This window comes from Eumetopias jubatus, unplaced genomic scaffold (assembly GCF_037043125.1).
Source record: "Eumetopias jubatus isolate StellerSeaLion01/CBP00866 unplaced genomic scaffold, mEumJub1_p1.0 scaffold_10, whole genome shotgun sequence".
Classification (NCBI taxonomy): Eukaryota; Metazoa; Chordata; class Mammalia; order Carnivora; family Otariidae; genus Eumetopias; species Eumetopias jubatus.
The window spans coordinates 47,882,301-47,899,040 of NW_028274816.1; the positions used below are offsets into that span (position 1 = coordinate 47,882,301).

The 16,740-nt window shown below is 46.8% G+C and overlaps 1 protein-coding gene and 1 pseudogene across 2 annotated transcripts; both read right to left on the reverse strand.

Moving 5' to 3' along the window:
- Positions 1-5,061: 5,061 nt before the first annotated feature.
- KRTDAP (keratinocyte differentiation associated protein) lies at positions 5,062-7,948 on the reverse strand. Of its 2 annotated transcripts, XM_028123645.2 has the most exons (6): positions 7,862-7,948; positions 6,433-6,471; positions 6,299-6,340; positions 6,075-6,119; positions 5,379-5,426; positions 5,062-5,100 (listed from the first exon to the last, which is right to left on the reverse strand). In XM_028123645.2, the coding sequence occupies exons 1-6, from the start codon at positions 7,946-7,948 to the stop codon at positions 5,062-5,064; spliced, it is 300 nt and encodes a 99-aa protein (XP_027979446.1). The 2 variants fall into 2 exon arrangements, with proteins under 2 accessions (XP_027979446.1, XP_027979448.1); XM_028123647.1 differs by lacking the exon at positions 6,299-6,340.
- Positions 7,949-13,541: 5,593 nt separating this feature from the next.
- On the reverse strand, positions 13,542-13,940 carry LOC114224421 (COP9 signalosome complex subunit 9 pseudogene; annotated as a pseudogene).
- Positions 13,941-16,740: the final 2,800 nt, after the last annotated feature.

The following is a 16,740-nucleotide window of genomic DNA, read 5'->3' on the forward strand; positions in this document are numbered from 1 at the left end:
GAGGGGGCAATGTCTTGTAAAAATGCATATTCTGATTCCTTAGCCCTGGTGTGGGCTGAGAGTCTGAATTTTTCCCGAGGCAGGTGAGGTTAATGCTGCTGGTCTAAGAACCACACCTTTTTTTTTTTTTAAATCAATTGATTAACATATAGTGTAGTATTAGTTTCAGAGGTAGAGTTTAGTGATTCATCAGTTGCATATTAACACTCAGTGCTCATTACATCAAGTGCCCTCCTTAATGCCCATCACCCAGTTACCCCATACCCCCGCCCCCCACCTCCAGCCACCCTCAGATTGTTTCCTGGAGTTCAGCATCTCTTATGGTTTGTCTCCCTCTCTGAATTCGTCTTATTTTATATTTCCTTCCCTTCCCCTATGTTCATCTGTTTTGTTTCTTAAATCCCACATATAAGTGGAATCATATGCTATTTGTCTTTCTCTGACTGACTTATTTCACTTAGCATAATACCCTCTAGTTCCAGTCACATTGTTGCAAATGGCAAGATCTCATTCCTTTTGTTGGCTGAGTAATATTCCACTAGACACAGATATAGATAGATACACACACACACACACACACACACGTGCACACCTCACATCTTCTTTATCCATTCATTTGTCAATGGGCATCTGGGCTCTTCCATAGTTTGACTATTGTGGACATTGCTGCTATAAACATTGGGGTACAGGTGCCCCTTCGGATCCCTACATTTGTATCTTTGGGGAAGATACCTAATAGTGCAATTGCTGCGTCGTAGGGTAGCTCTATTTTTAACTTTTTGAGGCACCTCCATACTTTTTCCATAGTGGCTGTACCAGTTTGCATTCCCACCAACAGTGTAAGAGGGTTCCCCTTTCTCCACATCCTTACCACCATCTATTGTTTCCTGAGTTGTTAATTTTAGCCATTCTGACTGGTGTGAGGTGGTATCTCATTGTGACATAGACCCCACCAATAAGGACCACACTTTAAGTAGCAAAGAGGGGGGTGCCTGGGTAGCTTAGTTGGTTAAGTGTCTGCCTTCGGCTCAGATCATGATCCCAGGGTCCTGGGATTGAGCCCCGTGTCAGGCTCCCTGCTCAGCGGGAAGCCTGCTTCTCCCTCTGCCTGCCACTCCCCCTGGTTGTACTCTCTCTCTGTCAAACAAACAAATAAAATCTTAAAAAAAAAAAAAAACAGTAGCAAAGAGGTATGGTGAATGTATAGGAAATTGATTTCATTCATTAAGTAAGAAATACCCAGTCTGGGGCACCTGGGTGGCTCAGTTAAGCATTTGCCTTCAGTTTAGGTCATGCTCCCTGCTCAGTGGGGAGCCTGCTTCTCCCTCTCCCTCTGTCCCCCCACTCATGCTCTCTCTCTCTCTCACTCTCTATCTCAAATAAATAAATAAAATCTTTAACAACAACAAAAAAAAGAAGTGCCCAGTCTGGGCCAGTTCATGGGCTGGGCCCTGTTACCTTAAAATGCAAAGGGTTGTTTGCATGTCTGTTTGTCATATTAGAGAGTTTTAGTTTTTAACATACTCTTCTGAATATGTAAGAGTGCACAGAGTAAAAAAAAAAATTTTTTTTTACTATAATCCAAAAAGACTCACAATGAAAGTACATCAGTCCCCAGAAGTGAAAGCTGTTACTTCTTGAGTTTTAATCTAGAGCTATTTTATGCATGTAAGAACACCTATTTGTACCATCTCTCTTTTTTTCCCAACATATTGCTCACACTGCTCCGCTGCTTTTTTTCATTTTACTATATCTTAGTGATTGTTCGTATCTCAACATGTGTCTCTACATCCCGTTTAATGGGTGGCATTATCCACCCAAGATGCATTTGTGGTTTGTGTGAAGTATCCAGTGAAGTGTGACTCTGTCCTCGCTTCCTCCTCATCCTACACATTTCACAGGGAATGGGAGGTCTCATCTTCCATTCTTTGAATCCTCTGAATTACCTGGCCCATGTTGGTATATTATTGTCAGTTTCATTTGATCTAGAGTATATCCATCACTCATTTACACAAACATGTCTACACTTCTTTTTTCTCCATAAGATTCCAGTCTTCATAGACTCAAATTATTGCTTTTCTCTGTAACTCCCTTAGCACTCTCAAGTTACTCAAAGATATTTGCTTGTTTTAATAATAGCTTATTGTGAAACGTTACATATATAAGTGTGTATAAAACATATATTGACAGAGTTCAGGACATGCTACCCCAAAATATGGTGCCTTGGCATACTGAATATATCAGCTGAAGAAATTTGAGAAAACAGGAGCAGGAAGGACTCTTTGACCTTCCCCTGAAGCAGGTCCCGTGAGAAGTACCTTCCCTATACCCTGAGGAAAGGATCATCTTCATCTCCAGGAGGGAGGACATCCTCCCCCAAGAGGAATTTGAATGAACAGGCCTTGCTGCGTTTCCCCCAGTTTACCACACTGAGTTTATACCCCCTTTGTCCTATCACATTTCTCCATGACTTTCCACTCTTCTTCGCCAAACCCAACACAAAAACACACAGTTGTAACTACTTCCTCAGGTCTTCATTTCCTTATGAAGGCTCCCATGTCATGTCAAATTTATATTAAATAAATTTGTACGCCTTTGTCTTGTTAATCTGTCTTTTGTTACAGAGACCTAGCCAAAACCTAGAAGGGTTTGGAAGGAAAAGATATTTTTTTCCCTCCAATATGATATATTTAAGGAAAAAATAAAAACACGAACAGTAGAAGCCTTCTGTCACCAGCCCCGTCTGGGCGCCCTTCCCCTATCACATGATGGTCTCTCCCCCGAGAGGTAACTATGGTCCTGAATTTTATATTAATCATTCTCTGAATTTCCTTTTCTCAGTGGTTCTGAAGCTTTAGTGCATCAGAATCATCTAGAGAGCCTGTTAAAATACAGATTGCTATGCCCCATCCCCAGTTTCTGATTTAATAGATACGGGGTGGGGCCCAAGGATTCGTGCTTCTTATAAATTCCCATGTAATGCTGATGCTGCTGATCTAAGGTCTACGCTCTGAGAACTACTGCTTTATCTCAAAGATGCTCGTTGACTTGTGTGTGCTGATTCTTGGCCTCCCCTAAAACCTAGCCACTCAATACATACATCGTAAGGATCTCCCCACCTTCTTCCTCTACTCTAGTTCCTATCACTGCAATTCTGAGCATTCAATCTTTGCTAAATATTTTAATTGATTGTGGTACGTGAGCACCCTCCATTTTTTTTTTCTTTTCTGTCAATGATCCCATTTATAAGTTGCTTCCCGTTTGTGTATGTGTCTATGATTTTTAGTTAACCAGAAGGAAGGGGTATAAGCAACATGTACATGTTTTATTTGTCTAGTCTGGAAGCTCTTTGGAAGTAGGAGCCAAGTAAAGGGGTTCAGAACATGCCACCCCAAAATACACTGCTTTTTGCATACTGATTATTTTAAACTGAAGGCAATTGAGAAGTAGCAGATGCAGGAAGGGCTCTCTGACCTTGTCCTTTCTACCATAAAATTTTCCTTGAGAAAGTTGCCCTCCCTGTACCAGGAAGAGAAGAACATTCTTATGAGCAGAGCCTGGGAATCAATTCCAGTCTGTACAAACATACTAAAATAACCCTTATCTCCCATTAGTTTCCCCTATGTATGTCCTAATCACTCCCACAACCTCTTGCCCCCAGTGCAAGCCCCTTTGTCTCATCACATCCCCACAATCTGTCATTCGTTGTGTAAAAAGGCACATAAGCTTTGGGACCTAATGGCTCCTTTGAGTCTTCCTTTTTCCTCTGAAGACTCCTGTATATTTGTAAAAAATATATTAAATGACTTTGTATGCTTTTCTCCCGTTAATCTGTCTTATGTCAGTTTAATTCTTAGGCCAGTCACAGAATTTCAGAGGGTAGAAGGAAGTTTTTGCTTCCCTACACAAGTTTAATTTCCCTTTGTAGTCCACTTCCTCAAGTAAGCCATAGGCCACAGTTTGCAAACTCAGTCTCTGATAGAGGCCAAAAGGCAGTGTAAATAAGTGAAACTTGCCAAGGGAAATTTTACTGATCTGGAGACCACATCCTGTAAAGAGGGCAACTGTTACTTGGATTTAAGCCAATCTCAAGTGCATTGCTCTCCAATTTTCCCAGTCCTCAAGAGAAACCAGAAATAATCTCAACTAAGTCAACATTTTAAGTACCCAGAGCAGACACAGAGATTCCATACAGAATACATGTGCAGAACTGAGATGGATTCCATTCCATGTTTCAAGACCTTTGCAGTAAAGGGATGGATGGATGGATTGGTGAGGAAGTCAATAATGAATCTGGGTCACTGGGGCAGCTCTCTGGGGGAATGGAGGGAACGCGTCATTGTCGAGCACCTACTGTGTGCCCAGACCTGTGCAAGGGGCTTTACATACCTTATCTCTTTTGACTTTCATAACACCACCACAGGGTAGTTATTATCATTCTTGTTTGTTTCCACACTCATTGCACAGATAAAGGAGTGGAGGTTTAGAAAGGCCCAGGATCACATACTACTTTTCTTTATTTGTAACCTACCTAATTCTTAAAAAAGGATTTTAGATGAGCTCATGTGATTTCAGCTGGCTTCTGAGCCTTGGATTCCAGACAGCTCTCTCATACCAAATTGCCCCCACCAAGGGAATCAGGTTCTCAGAAGGCAGGTGGGGAAGGTACCAGTAGTTCAGGGAGCAGGTTTGATTCCTTGAAAATCTTAGTAAACAACTCACAGAGTCATGTTCCCCAAGTATGTCAGCCAGTACCGAGGAAGTAAGACACACGGCATCTCCTGCCATCCCGATAAGCCCTCCCCACTTCCTCCTACATCACTGCTTACTACCCTCTCAGAATTCAAGATTTCTGCCTTCCAGCCTTGGAGCCTACTTCATCCTAATTCCCTTCTAGAGTCACATGGGATAAGGACAGACACAGATACAGGAGCTGGTAGGGTGGAAAACATTTTATTGGTGTTACTGAGCCCAGAGGGAACACTTATAGAATGGTGACCGGAGCCCCCACTAGCCCCTCTTCCAGTGGGTGTCAGCAGTGCTTGGTCTTGAAGGGAACAGTCACTGGGCATCGGGAGTTGCACTCCTCAGACCCTTCAGCTGGGGGGAGAGAGGGTATGGTCAGATTGGGGACCCTTGGGTGTGGAGCTGGAGTCCTCCATGAGGGAGCCCAGAACAGCATGGGGCAGAGATAGAAAGGAATCCCTGCCTTGACCTGGGTTCTCACTGTCTGCAGTAGCTGGGACTTCCCTTAGCTTTGGTGAGAGGACGGTTTATCCTCTGTGAGCTGTCCTCGCCCTTCCTGCCCCTTCCGCCCAGATGGCCGACTTCTTCCCCCATCCCCACCATCTGTCCCTGTACTCCTCACCGCCTCTTACCTTAGGAAAGGCATCCCAGTTGAGGAAAGGAAGTTTCCTTTTGATAGACTAAAAGAGAAAACAAGAATGAGAGTGATGTGACACAAGTCAGGTGACCACGGATCAGTAAAGACTCAGTGAACGGGCTCTCCGTAGTGGCAATGGTGTTATCGTTTACAGTTACAGGAAGAACTAATATTTCCTGAGCCCTTATTCTGTGTCTGCCTTATACTACCCGCTCCATAGGCATGCCGTCACTTGGTCTGCACAGCTACCTTTTGAGGTAGGCCCACATCAGAGATGAGGAAGCTGAGGCTCAGAGACATGTGCGTGAGGACACGTAGAAGTAGGTGCTGAGTCATGTGCTGTAGGCTCCAGTGCCCGCGCTGTCACTGACTTTGCCCTCTAAGTGCGAGTAAGACACCCAACTTAGGGCCTCAATTTCTTCGTAGATGATAAAAAGGGACTCAAATAAACTCCTGTCTGATTAAGTTCTGCCTTTTCTGGAATTGTCTTTGTGGCTCTGCTCCCCCACTGCCGTGTTAGGAAAATAGGTGTGGCCATGTCAGCGTCCTCAAGAAACTTTCTTCTGTCAAGCAGGGCAGTTACTCCCGCCTAGAGCTCGGGAAAAAACTAAAAGGGCTAGAACTAGAATGCGCGGACCCTACGCTGGGGAGACCGCAGACAGTCAAGGAGAAGGGGTGCCCACGCACTTACCTCAAAGAGGGCGTGCCAGTTCAGGAACTCATCGGGCTTAAAAGCCTGTGGAGACAGGGACACCAGAAGAGGGTCAGTGCCAGGGGAGGACAGAGCTCAGCCCGCAGCCCCCTGGAAAAGGTGAGGGGTCCACGGTGGGTTTGCAAGCTGTCTGCTAAGGCGCTGGTCTCCTTTATGGTGTGGATGTTTGGGGGTGGGGGTCAGCACTGCAGAATGGTACTTACAGAGCGCAACTTGTCAATGTTCAGGAAGTTAGCGTTAAAGGCCTAGGCAAAGAGACGGGGTGTTAGGAAAGTGGCAAAGGAGCACAGAAGAGGGCACAGACTCAGGCTGGAGTGTGGGAAAACGGGGTGTTTACCTCAGGGCCTGCCGCATAATTACCAATGGTGGTTTCCTCCTGGAAAGTGAAGGGGAGAAAAACCAAAGGATCACATAATGGCGAGTCCTTGTCCCCAAACCTTCTCTGCCAGCCCTGCCTTCCTCCACAGGCCAGTCCCCGAGGATATAGCCCATTCTCCACCACAGGGCCTCACATAGCCTGCTCTGTTCCAGTAAGACAGATGGTTGACAGCAAGGCGAAGAGAAGGGATTGGAGAGTGGCGTGTGTGAGACAGAGAAGCTAAAAGCCCAGGCCTGCATCCATGGTAGGCAGCAGGTGCAAGGGGTGGAGAAGAGAGGACTCCTCCCAAGAAAACCGGGCTAGTGTCTCTGTGCATTTGACTTGGGGTATTCTTGAGACTCCTACACTTAACCCATAGAGCTGGATGGGGGAGATGAGCACGCAGATAGGAGCCAAGCAGCCTAGGTGCCCTGCCTGCCTTTAATTGATTGAGGTTGGCTTGCTTTGTGACTTTATTGCCACCAAAGTCGGAGTCACCATTTCCCTCCCCCATGTAGTCACTGCCCCAGACCTCAGTGCACCCCATCTTGTTCTCCCTGCTTTAATTGCCTGGCTTCATTGTCCCTTATTTCTTCCTTTCCACAATAGAGGTCACAAATAGGTATCCTATAGGCTAGACCCAAATGTTTAGCTCTCACAGTAGTTTGGCTTGTTTTTTTAATTTGAATAAAACATTTTTAATTAGGAAGAATACATAAATCAGATTTCTGGTTTCTCCCAAAAATTTAAAAACTCTGGCCACACTGGGTACATTTGCGTGCTTAGCAGCAGTCAGATGGTATACAGACTGTCCCTTTTTAGATTGGGCATGTTCACTCCACCTTCCCTGGGGCCCTACCAGCCCGCTTGCTCACTGACTTCACTTGCTTGAGTCCCAAGCAATTGTGTATGTGACCCCATCACAGACTTCTAAATCCAGCATGGACACTCTCCCCCAACCTGGGAGAAGATGGGGAGAGAGGGGCCTCCAGCTTCCTCCTGACTGGAGACTGCCTCTTAAGGATCCTTGCTATGGCCTAGGCTCCAGAGACAGTAGGGAGCTCCCAGTCACCTGGAAGCCATTCCCTGGGAGACAGACGAAACACAGGGGAAGCTGAGCCCAGACGACGACCCCGGTCCCTGTCTCCTCCCAGGATTCAGTTGTCCAGCCTCTGCCTATACTCTCACCATCCCTTTCAGAAATAAAGCACCTCCGTCTACATGTCTTCCTGGGAATGTTTTGTCTACTTCCTCCTTTCTTCCCTTCCTCAGAGCCCCTGCTTTTCATTCAGCCTCCGATAATCTCCAAAAATAGGAGCCACACATCCAGTAATGCATTGAAGGTAAAGAAATGGAGGACTAAGCAAGGTAATAGGGAAGAGAAAGAGAATCCAGGTGATGTGCTCACCTCAGAACTACCCAGGGAAGCCCCCTGAGCAGAGTGGAGTGCCAGAAGAGAGAGAAGAACCACAGCAGGAAGAACTGGAATCTTCATGGTGTCAAGTTTGGGGTGCTCTGAGGCGGGGCCTCACCACTTGCCCTTTATATTCCCAGGGAGGTGGATGTGAGCAGAAATGGGGTCCCCACCCCACTGACTCACCCCCAGATCCCATCACCCACCCCCGGGGCTCTGGGAAGGGAGGTGTAGACTGTTCCCCACTTACCTTGAATTTCTCAATTCACATTCTGCCTCAGGCACTAGGAAGGTGAGATGGCAATGGGGTGCTTCATGCCAATGGAGCTGGGATGGAGACAGGTTGAACCTGTCCCTCCAAAGGATAACCAGTGGCACCCAAGCAACCTCTCCTTTTGCCTTTGTCTCTTTCCCTTATATCCTTCATTCTGCTCTTATAATTCGGGCTTTTTCCCACCCTACCCAATTATGTATAAACTCCTTAGACTGGCATTGAAGGCCTTCCATGCTCTGGCCTCGACCTGCCTTTCTGACTTCTTTTACTCCTTTGCACGTGACCCCACATTCTGGCCAAACTGGACTCCCTACCAAATAAACCCTTCTTGGTCCTCCAAGCATCTTCCCGTGCTCTTGCTTATTTCTAAAATGCCCTTCTGTCATCTCTAGTTCTCAGAACACAACATCCATCTTGGATGAAGCTTCCCTGATTTTTCCCATCATCCCTCACTGCCCCCCCCCAACTCCCCATACCCTTCCCTCCTTGGAATTGCCATAGCAATTTGTTTGTTTGTTTGTTTCTCTCTGGCATTGTACCTGGGATAACTTATGCTCTTCTCTTATTTCTCTCTTAGAATATTAAGTTCCTTGAAACCAAGAACTATATCTTCATCACCTTTATATGCCCCTACACCATGCCTTAGACAGAGGACAGGCGGAGCCAGCATTTTGTTAGATTGGATAAGTTAGGGTTCGAGCATCCTTCCACCAAGTTGTACACTTTCCTCCTTTGGGGCTGGACCCCTCCCGTTATCCAGTTGCCCGTCTTTTACTCTTGGGTCTTCAGAGAGATGACTGTCTTGAACAAAGACAAGGAATAGAGAACACAGATGTGGGCGGGGGAAACAACAAAAACACAAAACAGCTCTTAAAGATACCCAGTTGGAGATAGGATCTAGGTCCTGAACTCTGAGTGCCTTCTGCATTTCATGGAGTTTATCCCACCGCCCTGCCCCACCCCCCAACCTGGGAGTTGTATCACCTCAAAGTGACAAAATATTCTAATCAAGCCACCTTCTCTACCTTCTCTACTATGAGGTTGAGGTGGCCCAGCTGGTTCCTGGTGTCATAGGGAGGGGCCGGGACGTAGACTGGCGCTGCCAGGACAAAGCAAGACCTTACTTGAGAGTAGGCCTCTTTACCCCGACCTGATGCAACACACACAGATGGCACTCATGAACAATCTTCAGGAACCCCAGAAGTTGGCGCTTCAGTTCAGTTCCCATGCTGCCCCCACAGCCCACTCTCGGCCCCTCTGTAGGCTCAAGAGGCCTCCTCTGTCTTTATAATAGCACCTCCTGCTTTGCAGAGCTACCTGAGGAGACAGGGCTCGAGGAACACTCACTAAGCACAAATGGCCAGGTGGCAGGGGCTGTGGCGAACAGTCAGTGCTGCTGGAGGGGACGAGCAGCAAAATGCCTGAGGCGGGTGGAGCACCTCTCAAAAGGTTTTCTGGAGGACACAAGTTTTTAATGTGTAGTGGATTCTTCCTAATTAACTAACAGTGACTGAAGGAGCTCATTAACCACCATTCTGTCAGCCATAGGGTCAACTCTGGGAGCAGAGGGAAAGAAGAATGGACAAAGGAACACTGATATCGTATAATCACCTCCACTTAGGCATGCTAATGGAGGAGCACTTTGGCCTGGGTGATCCAAAGCAACAGATGAGCCAAACACCATCATCTGTTTAGCTCTAGAGTTCTTTTGTAACAAATTGACTTCCCAGTGTTTTCCTCTCCCCTGAATGCTAATGTTGCTGATAATGTTAGCCAATTTATTGATATCTCATTATGGGGCAGGCCTTGTGCTCAGTGCTCTAAATGAATGATCTCATTGAAAATAGCACAGTGATTCTATGAGGTAGGTACTATAATTATCCACATTCTATAGGCTGGGGAACCACAGCATGTAGAGGTTAAGTAACTCACCCAAGGTCACAGAGCCCGCGTATGGCAAGGCCAGCATGAGCACCCCGGGGTTCCAGGGCCTGCACCTGGATTGTGCCTGTGCTGTACTGTGGAGTCGTGTCCTCCAAAGGACCTCACCAGCCCACGTAGTGCCTTGCACGAGTCAGACCCACGCCCTGAGAGTTGGGGGGCAAGCTGCATTTAGCCCCCATTGGTCCCCTTTCCCAGGTGTCCCTTCATGGCATGCAGCCTGCATAGCCGTAGGTGGCAGCTCCAAGCATATATGCATTAATTTCAATGAGTTAACCTGTACACTTTTGGCAAAAATGAACCCAGAAAATTAAGAGATTAAGGGCCCTCCACGAGTGTATGCCCCAAAATGAACCTGCCATTGCCTCAGACTCCAGGTGCCTCTTGGAGTAGGAGCACCTTGTTGCACCAAGTGTGAGTTTAAAGACCGTCGACTCGTTCTAGTCCTGGCTTTACAGTTCTGGTGTTTAAAGATAGGTACTTCTGTATAATGCCCCTGAACACAATGTGCACAACCGAAGAAATCTGTTCTCTCGCTGGAGAAGAGAACTGGCTGTGCTCAACAGCTTTGTTTCCACTTGGTACCTTCCTGATGGATCTTCAAGGGCAATCTTAGCTTTACATGATTTATGCTATATGTGCTAACTTTAGAATGTAGCATCTCTGTACTGCCTCAGTGGGTTTGTGTTTCCTGCGAGCCCCGTGTCCCATGGTTGGGCAAGTGGGGGGAAGAAGCGGGGAGGGGATTCTCACCATCCCAGCAGTTTGGGCGATGGGTGGCAGGAGAATCGTTGGATTTCGGCAACTCTTTGGATGCATCATGTGGGGTTAATGGTGTCTGGCGGAGTCACACAGTCTGGCTCTGCATCAACCCATCTCCAAGTCCAGCTGATCTTCTAGTTCCCTCTCTGAGAATACCAGTAAACCCCTGTTTTCCCACAGGTCTGCCCCCACCCCACCCCATATCTGCCAGAACTTGAGTGTGGGTAGGAGGCAAGGCCCAGCCCTGATTGCTACATTACAGACACACCTAGGGGCTGGGAGCCAGCTTCCTGGGTTCAGAGAGGGAATGCGGGATTTGAAGGGATGCACAATGGGGCCTTGAGACCTTGGTGAACACCTAGGTGAAAAGCCTAAAATCTTTGAAGAGGAAAGGAGCGGGGGTGTGGGGTATTGGGAGGCAGAATTTGGGACATCCCTGTCCCTTCCTTTCCTGTGCCTCTGCCAATGTTAACTATCACACCCCAGAAAGCAGCCACGTTGTCCAGCAGGTCTGGTTTCCTCCTTTGCCACCCACTTTTTGTCCCTGTGCATCCTTTGCTTATTAAACTTCTCCCAGGAAGCCTTCCTGGATCAATTCCACTGAATTCTGATCCCTTCTCCCATTCTCTCATTCACAAATACTGAGCAGGTATTTTGCCTCTTGGCACTGGGAATTCAAGATAGATAAGATACCTGTCTGTGGAGCTTATGTTCCAGTGGAGAAGACAGATCATAATCTAATTTTGTAAATTAAGGAACAAGATAACTTCATAGAATGACAATTCTGGGGAGAAAATAAAACAGGTGCAATGTGATTGTGATCGGGTAGGTATCCTTGGTTCCGCTGGCTGGGTAGGGGAACATTTCAATGTAGACCTAAAGTAATTAAAGCTCCAGTCTTCTGAAGACCTTGAGCTGTGGGGAGAGATAGCAGCAGCGTTCCTTGAGAACTTCTCCCAGCAGGTCTGGGTTGACAAGGAAGAGGGAGGCCAGAGCTGGATCATCTCTAAGCCACCATGAGGAGTTGGGATTTCATTCTATGGCTACTGAAAAACTTGTGGAGGATTCTGAGCATGGATCCTTCCTGGCTGTCATGGGAGAATGGATTTTAGGGGAAAATGAAAGTCAGAGGTCCAGGAAGGAGAAAGGGACATCCTGCCCTTTTATTAGAGAGTCCTTTACACCAGAGGGCCTTTGCCTGCTTCAGGTGGCACTTTGAACTTTAAAGGGCTGCCTTGAGCCCTTTGGACCAGGAATACCCTGAGAGTCTAGAACCATGTTGACCACCTCAGCTTCTCCTGCTGTCCCTCAGGGATTGGCTCCAGGAGACCTGAGTTCCAGCTCTTTCTGATTCATCACCCACACTCCAGGAAGCTAGCTGTCAGTCAGCCAAAGAATTGAGTGTCTGCCTGGGGAGAGCTGGGTTCTCCTCCCTGTGGCTTCCAGGAGGTACTGCAAGGCCCTCCCTACACAGCTGAAATCCAAGACAGACACACCTTGGAGGACAGGCACACCTTGGAGATAATGGCCGGTTGGGTTCCAGACCACCACAATAAAGCAAATAGTCCAATAAAGTAAGTCCGATGAATTTTTAAATTTATTTCTGAAATATTATTGAAGAATTACTTATTTGTTTTAGAGAGAGAGAGCACGAGCATAGGGAGGACCAGAGGGAGATGGAGAGAGAATCCTCAAGTAGACTCCCCGCTCAACAAGGAGCCCGTCATGGGGCTTGATCCCAGGACCCTGAGATCATGACCTGAGCCAAAACCAAGAGTTGGCTACTGAACTGACGGAGCCACCCAGGCACCCCACTGAGTCAAATGAATTTTTTGGTTTTCCAATGCACATAAAAATATGTTTATACTGTAGTCTAGTAAGTTTGCAATAGCATTATGCCTTAAAAAAACAACATACATATCTTAATTTTAAAAAACACTTTATTGCTAAAGGATGCTAACTATCAAGTGAGCTTTCAGCAAAGTGTGATCTTTTTGCTGTGGAGGGTCTTGCCTCAATGTCCATGGCTACTGACTGATCAGGGTCATGGTTGCTGAAGGCTGGGGGGACTGTGGCAGTTTCTTAAGACAAACTGAACTTTGCTGCATCAATTGACTCTGCCTTTCATGAACAGTTTCCCTGTAATATGTGATGCCTTTGGATAGCATTTTACCCACAGTAGAACTTCCTTCAGAACTGGAGTCAGGCCTCTCAAGTTCTGCTGCTGCTTTATCAACTAAGTCTGTCTCGTAGTCTAAATCTTTTGTTGCCATTACAACGATCGTCACAGCATCTTCACCAGGAGTTGATTCCAACTCAAGAAACCGCTTTCTTTGCTCATTCATAAGCAGCAGCTCCTCATCCCTTCAGTCTGATCATGAGATCACAGCAATTCAGTCCCATGCTCAGGCTTTACCTCTAATTTGAGTTCTCTTGCTGTTTCCACCACATCTGCAGTGACTTCCTCCACTGAAGTCCTGAGCCCCTCAAAGTCATCTACAAGGCTTGGAATCAGCTTCTTCCAAACCCCTGTGCATGTTCACATTTTGACCTCTTCTCATGAATCACAGATATTCTTAATGGTATCTACAACAGTGAATCTCTTCCAAAAGGTTTTTAATTTGTTTTGCCCAGATCCATCAGAGGAACCACTATGGCAGCTATTGCCTTACAAAATGTAGTTCTTTTTTTTTTTTTTTTTTGATGGCATCGCTTTTTAATTGAAGGACAAAAGTTGGTCACATTCAGAGATAAGCGGGCCTCATGCAGATAGTTAAAACCATCCTTCTCTTTCTTGGTTAACCATCTCCTAATTTCAAGTAACATCCACGAGTTCTTTAGGACCATCTGAAATTGTCCTCTGAGGAACTCCGCCACACCACCTCGTAACACACATGACCACATGCACCGCCGGTTGGCGTCTCACTGGATATCATCATCATCAAACAGATCTTCAAAATCATTGAAAAAGTCTGCATGAACTGCCTCCTCATTGGCTGCCAAGTCCATCAGGAGCCCCATGCTGCTTCCTGCCTCGTCCAGGTCCCCGTAGGGCCTGGCGCCCTCAGGGAACATCTCGTCCACTGCCCGCTTCATCTCGCCTGTGGGGCCTCCCGCCTCCCCGGCCCACTTCCGGCCCGCCTCACAAAATGTATTTCTTAAATAATAAGGCTTGAAAGTCACAATGACTCCTTGATCCATGGGCTGTAGAATGGATGTTGTGTCAGCAGGCATGAAAACATGAATCTCACTGTCCATCTCCATCAGAGCTCCTGGATGACCAGGTGCATTGTCCATGAGCAGTAACATTTTAAAAGGAATCCCTTTTTTCTGAGCAGTGGGTCTCAGCAGTGGGCTTAAAATATTCAGTAGGCCATGTTGTAAACAGATGCGCTGTCATCCAGGTTTTGTTATTCCATGTATAAAGCCCAGGCAGAGTAGATTTAGCATAATTCTTTCAGGCCCTAGGATTTTTAGAATGGTCAATGAGCAGTGGCTTCAACTTAGTTACCAACTGCATTCTCCCCTAATAAGAGAGTCAGCCTGTGCTTTGAAGCTATGAAGCCAGGCGTGACTTCTCGCCAGTTTTCCAAGTCCTAGATGGCATCTCCTTCCAATAGAAGGCTGTTTCATCTATATTGAAAATCTGTTGCTCAAGTCCTTCAGGAATGACCTTAGCTAGATCTTCTGGGTCACTGGCTGCAGCTTCTACATCAGCACTTGCTGCTTCACCTTGTGATTTTTTTTTTAATGTCATGAAGACGGCTTCTTTCCTTAAACCTCATGAACCCACCTCTGCTAGCTTCCAGCTTTTCTTCTGCACCTTCCCCACCTCTCTCAGCCTTCACAGAATTGAAGAGAGTCAGGGCCTGGCTCTGGATCAGGCTTTGGCTTAAGAGAATGTTGTAGCTGGTTTGAACTTCTATCCGGACCACAGAAATTTTCTCCGTATCAGCACCAAGGCTGTTTGCTTTCTGATCAATCATGTGCTTACTAAAGTAGCACTTTTCATTTCCTTCAAGGACTTTTCTTTTGCACTCACAAACAGCCAGCTGGAGCAGGAGGCTAGCTGCCGGCCTGTCTCAGCTTTCCACATGCTTTCCTCACCAAGCTTAGTCATTTCTAGCTTTTGATTTAAAGTGAGAGACATGCGACTCTTCCTCTCACTTGAACACTTAGAGGCCAGTGTAGGATTATAAATTGGCCTAATTTCTTTTCTTTTTTTTTTTTAAAGATTTTATTTATTTATTTGACAGAGAGAGAGAGAGACAGCGAGAGAGGGAACACAAACAGGGGGAGCGGGAGAGGGAGAAGCAGGCTTCCCGCAGAGCAGGGAGCCCGATGCAGGGCTCGATCCCAGGACCCTGAGATCATGACCTGAGCCGAAGGCAGATGCTTAACGACTGAGCCACCCAGGTGCCCCTCTTTTCTTTTTTTTAAGATTTATTTCTTTATTCCCGAGTAGGGGAGGGAGAGAGGGAGAGAGAATCCCAAACAGACTCCTTGCGGAGTGTGGAGGCCAACATGGGGCTCGATCCCACCACCCTGAGATCAGGACCCAAGCCAAAAATCAAGAGTCGGACACTTAACTGACTGCACCACCCAGGCACGCCAGTTGGCCTAATTTCAATATTGTTGTCTCAGGGAATAGAGAGGCCCAAGGAGAGGGAGAGATGGGAGAACAGCCAGTCAGTGGAGCAGTCAACACACACATTTATGGATTAAGTTTGCTGTCTTATATGGGTGCAGTTTGTGGTGCCCCACAATAATTACAATAGTAACATCAAAGATCAGGGATCACAGATCACCATAACAAATATAATAACAATGAAAAAGTTGGAAATACTGAGAGAATTACCAAAATGTAACACAAGAGACGTGAAGTGAGCAAATACTATTGGAAAACTGGTCCCAATAGACTTGCTTGGTGCAGGGTTGCCACGAAGCTTCAGTTTGTAAAAGACGTTAATATCTGCAAAATGCAATAGAGCAAAGCACGATAAAATGAGGTATGTCTCCAAAGCAGTAGCCCCAATTTAAGGACAAAAGTGAGAGTAGGAGGCAGAGCAAAGGAATAGTCTTCATCTTTCTCTCACCCAGACGGGTTTGATCAAGACAGTTCCCCCGAGTTCATTTTGGACCAGGTTGTTTTTTGTTTTTGTTTTTTTTTCACGTATTCATCAACTATTTGAGGCCCACCCTTTGTCAGGCCCTGTGGTCAGTGCTGGGGATGGATGGAGCGATGACCAAGGCAAACAGGAGCTGTGCCCTCAGGGAACTTAGAGTCTCCGAGGGAGTCACCTACACTAAGAGGGTGCTTCCTGTTCTCCTTTTACTTCCTGGGTCCCTACAGGGAGGTCGGGAATGATGGTGAGGGCTCCCTAATTTGGGCACATGATATGGCCTTGATGGGACTTTGACTCAGAGACTCTTAAGTGCAGACTCTCCAGGCCTGTCTGCAGAGTTCCTACGCTTGGGATGAGCCTGGCCTCGGCCTGCGCCAAGAACCCCTGCCTGTTTCCTTGGCACATTAATGGGGTAGAAGTTTATGCCACCCCCTCTGCATCCCGGAGACACGGAGCCACTGCATATGATAAGGCACTGGGTTGGGTATGATCCACTTACCCGCAACTTCCCGAGCACATGGCCTCATCCATACCACTGTGTGTTTACAAGGCTGAGGCATGTGCTCTGCTAGCCCCTGGCCCCTGTTCTTGCCCCCTTCCTGACCCTCTGGGACTGGCCTCCTCCCTTGAAAAGCCTCTTTACTGCCACCTCCTGAGGTGAATGACTTCCCTGTTGCCTTTTCAGGCTAGCAAAACACCTTTGAGTGCCTCAGCTCCGGGAGCATGGCATTCAGATGCAGGCTGGGCCAAGATGATGTTTTACAGATGGA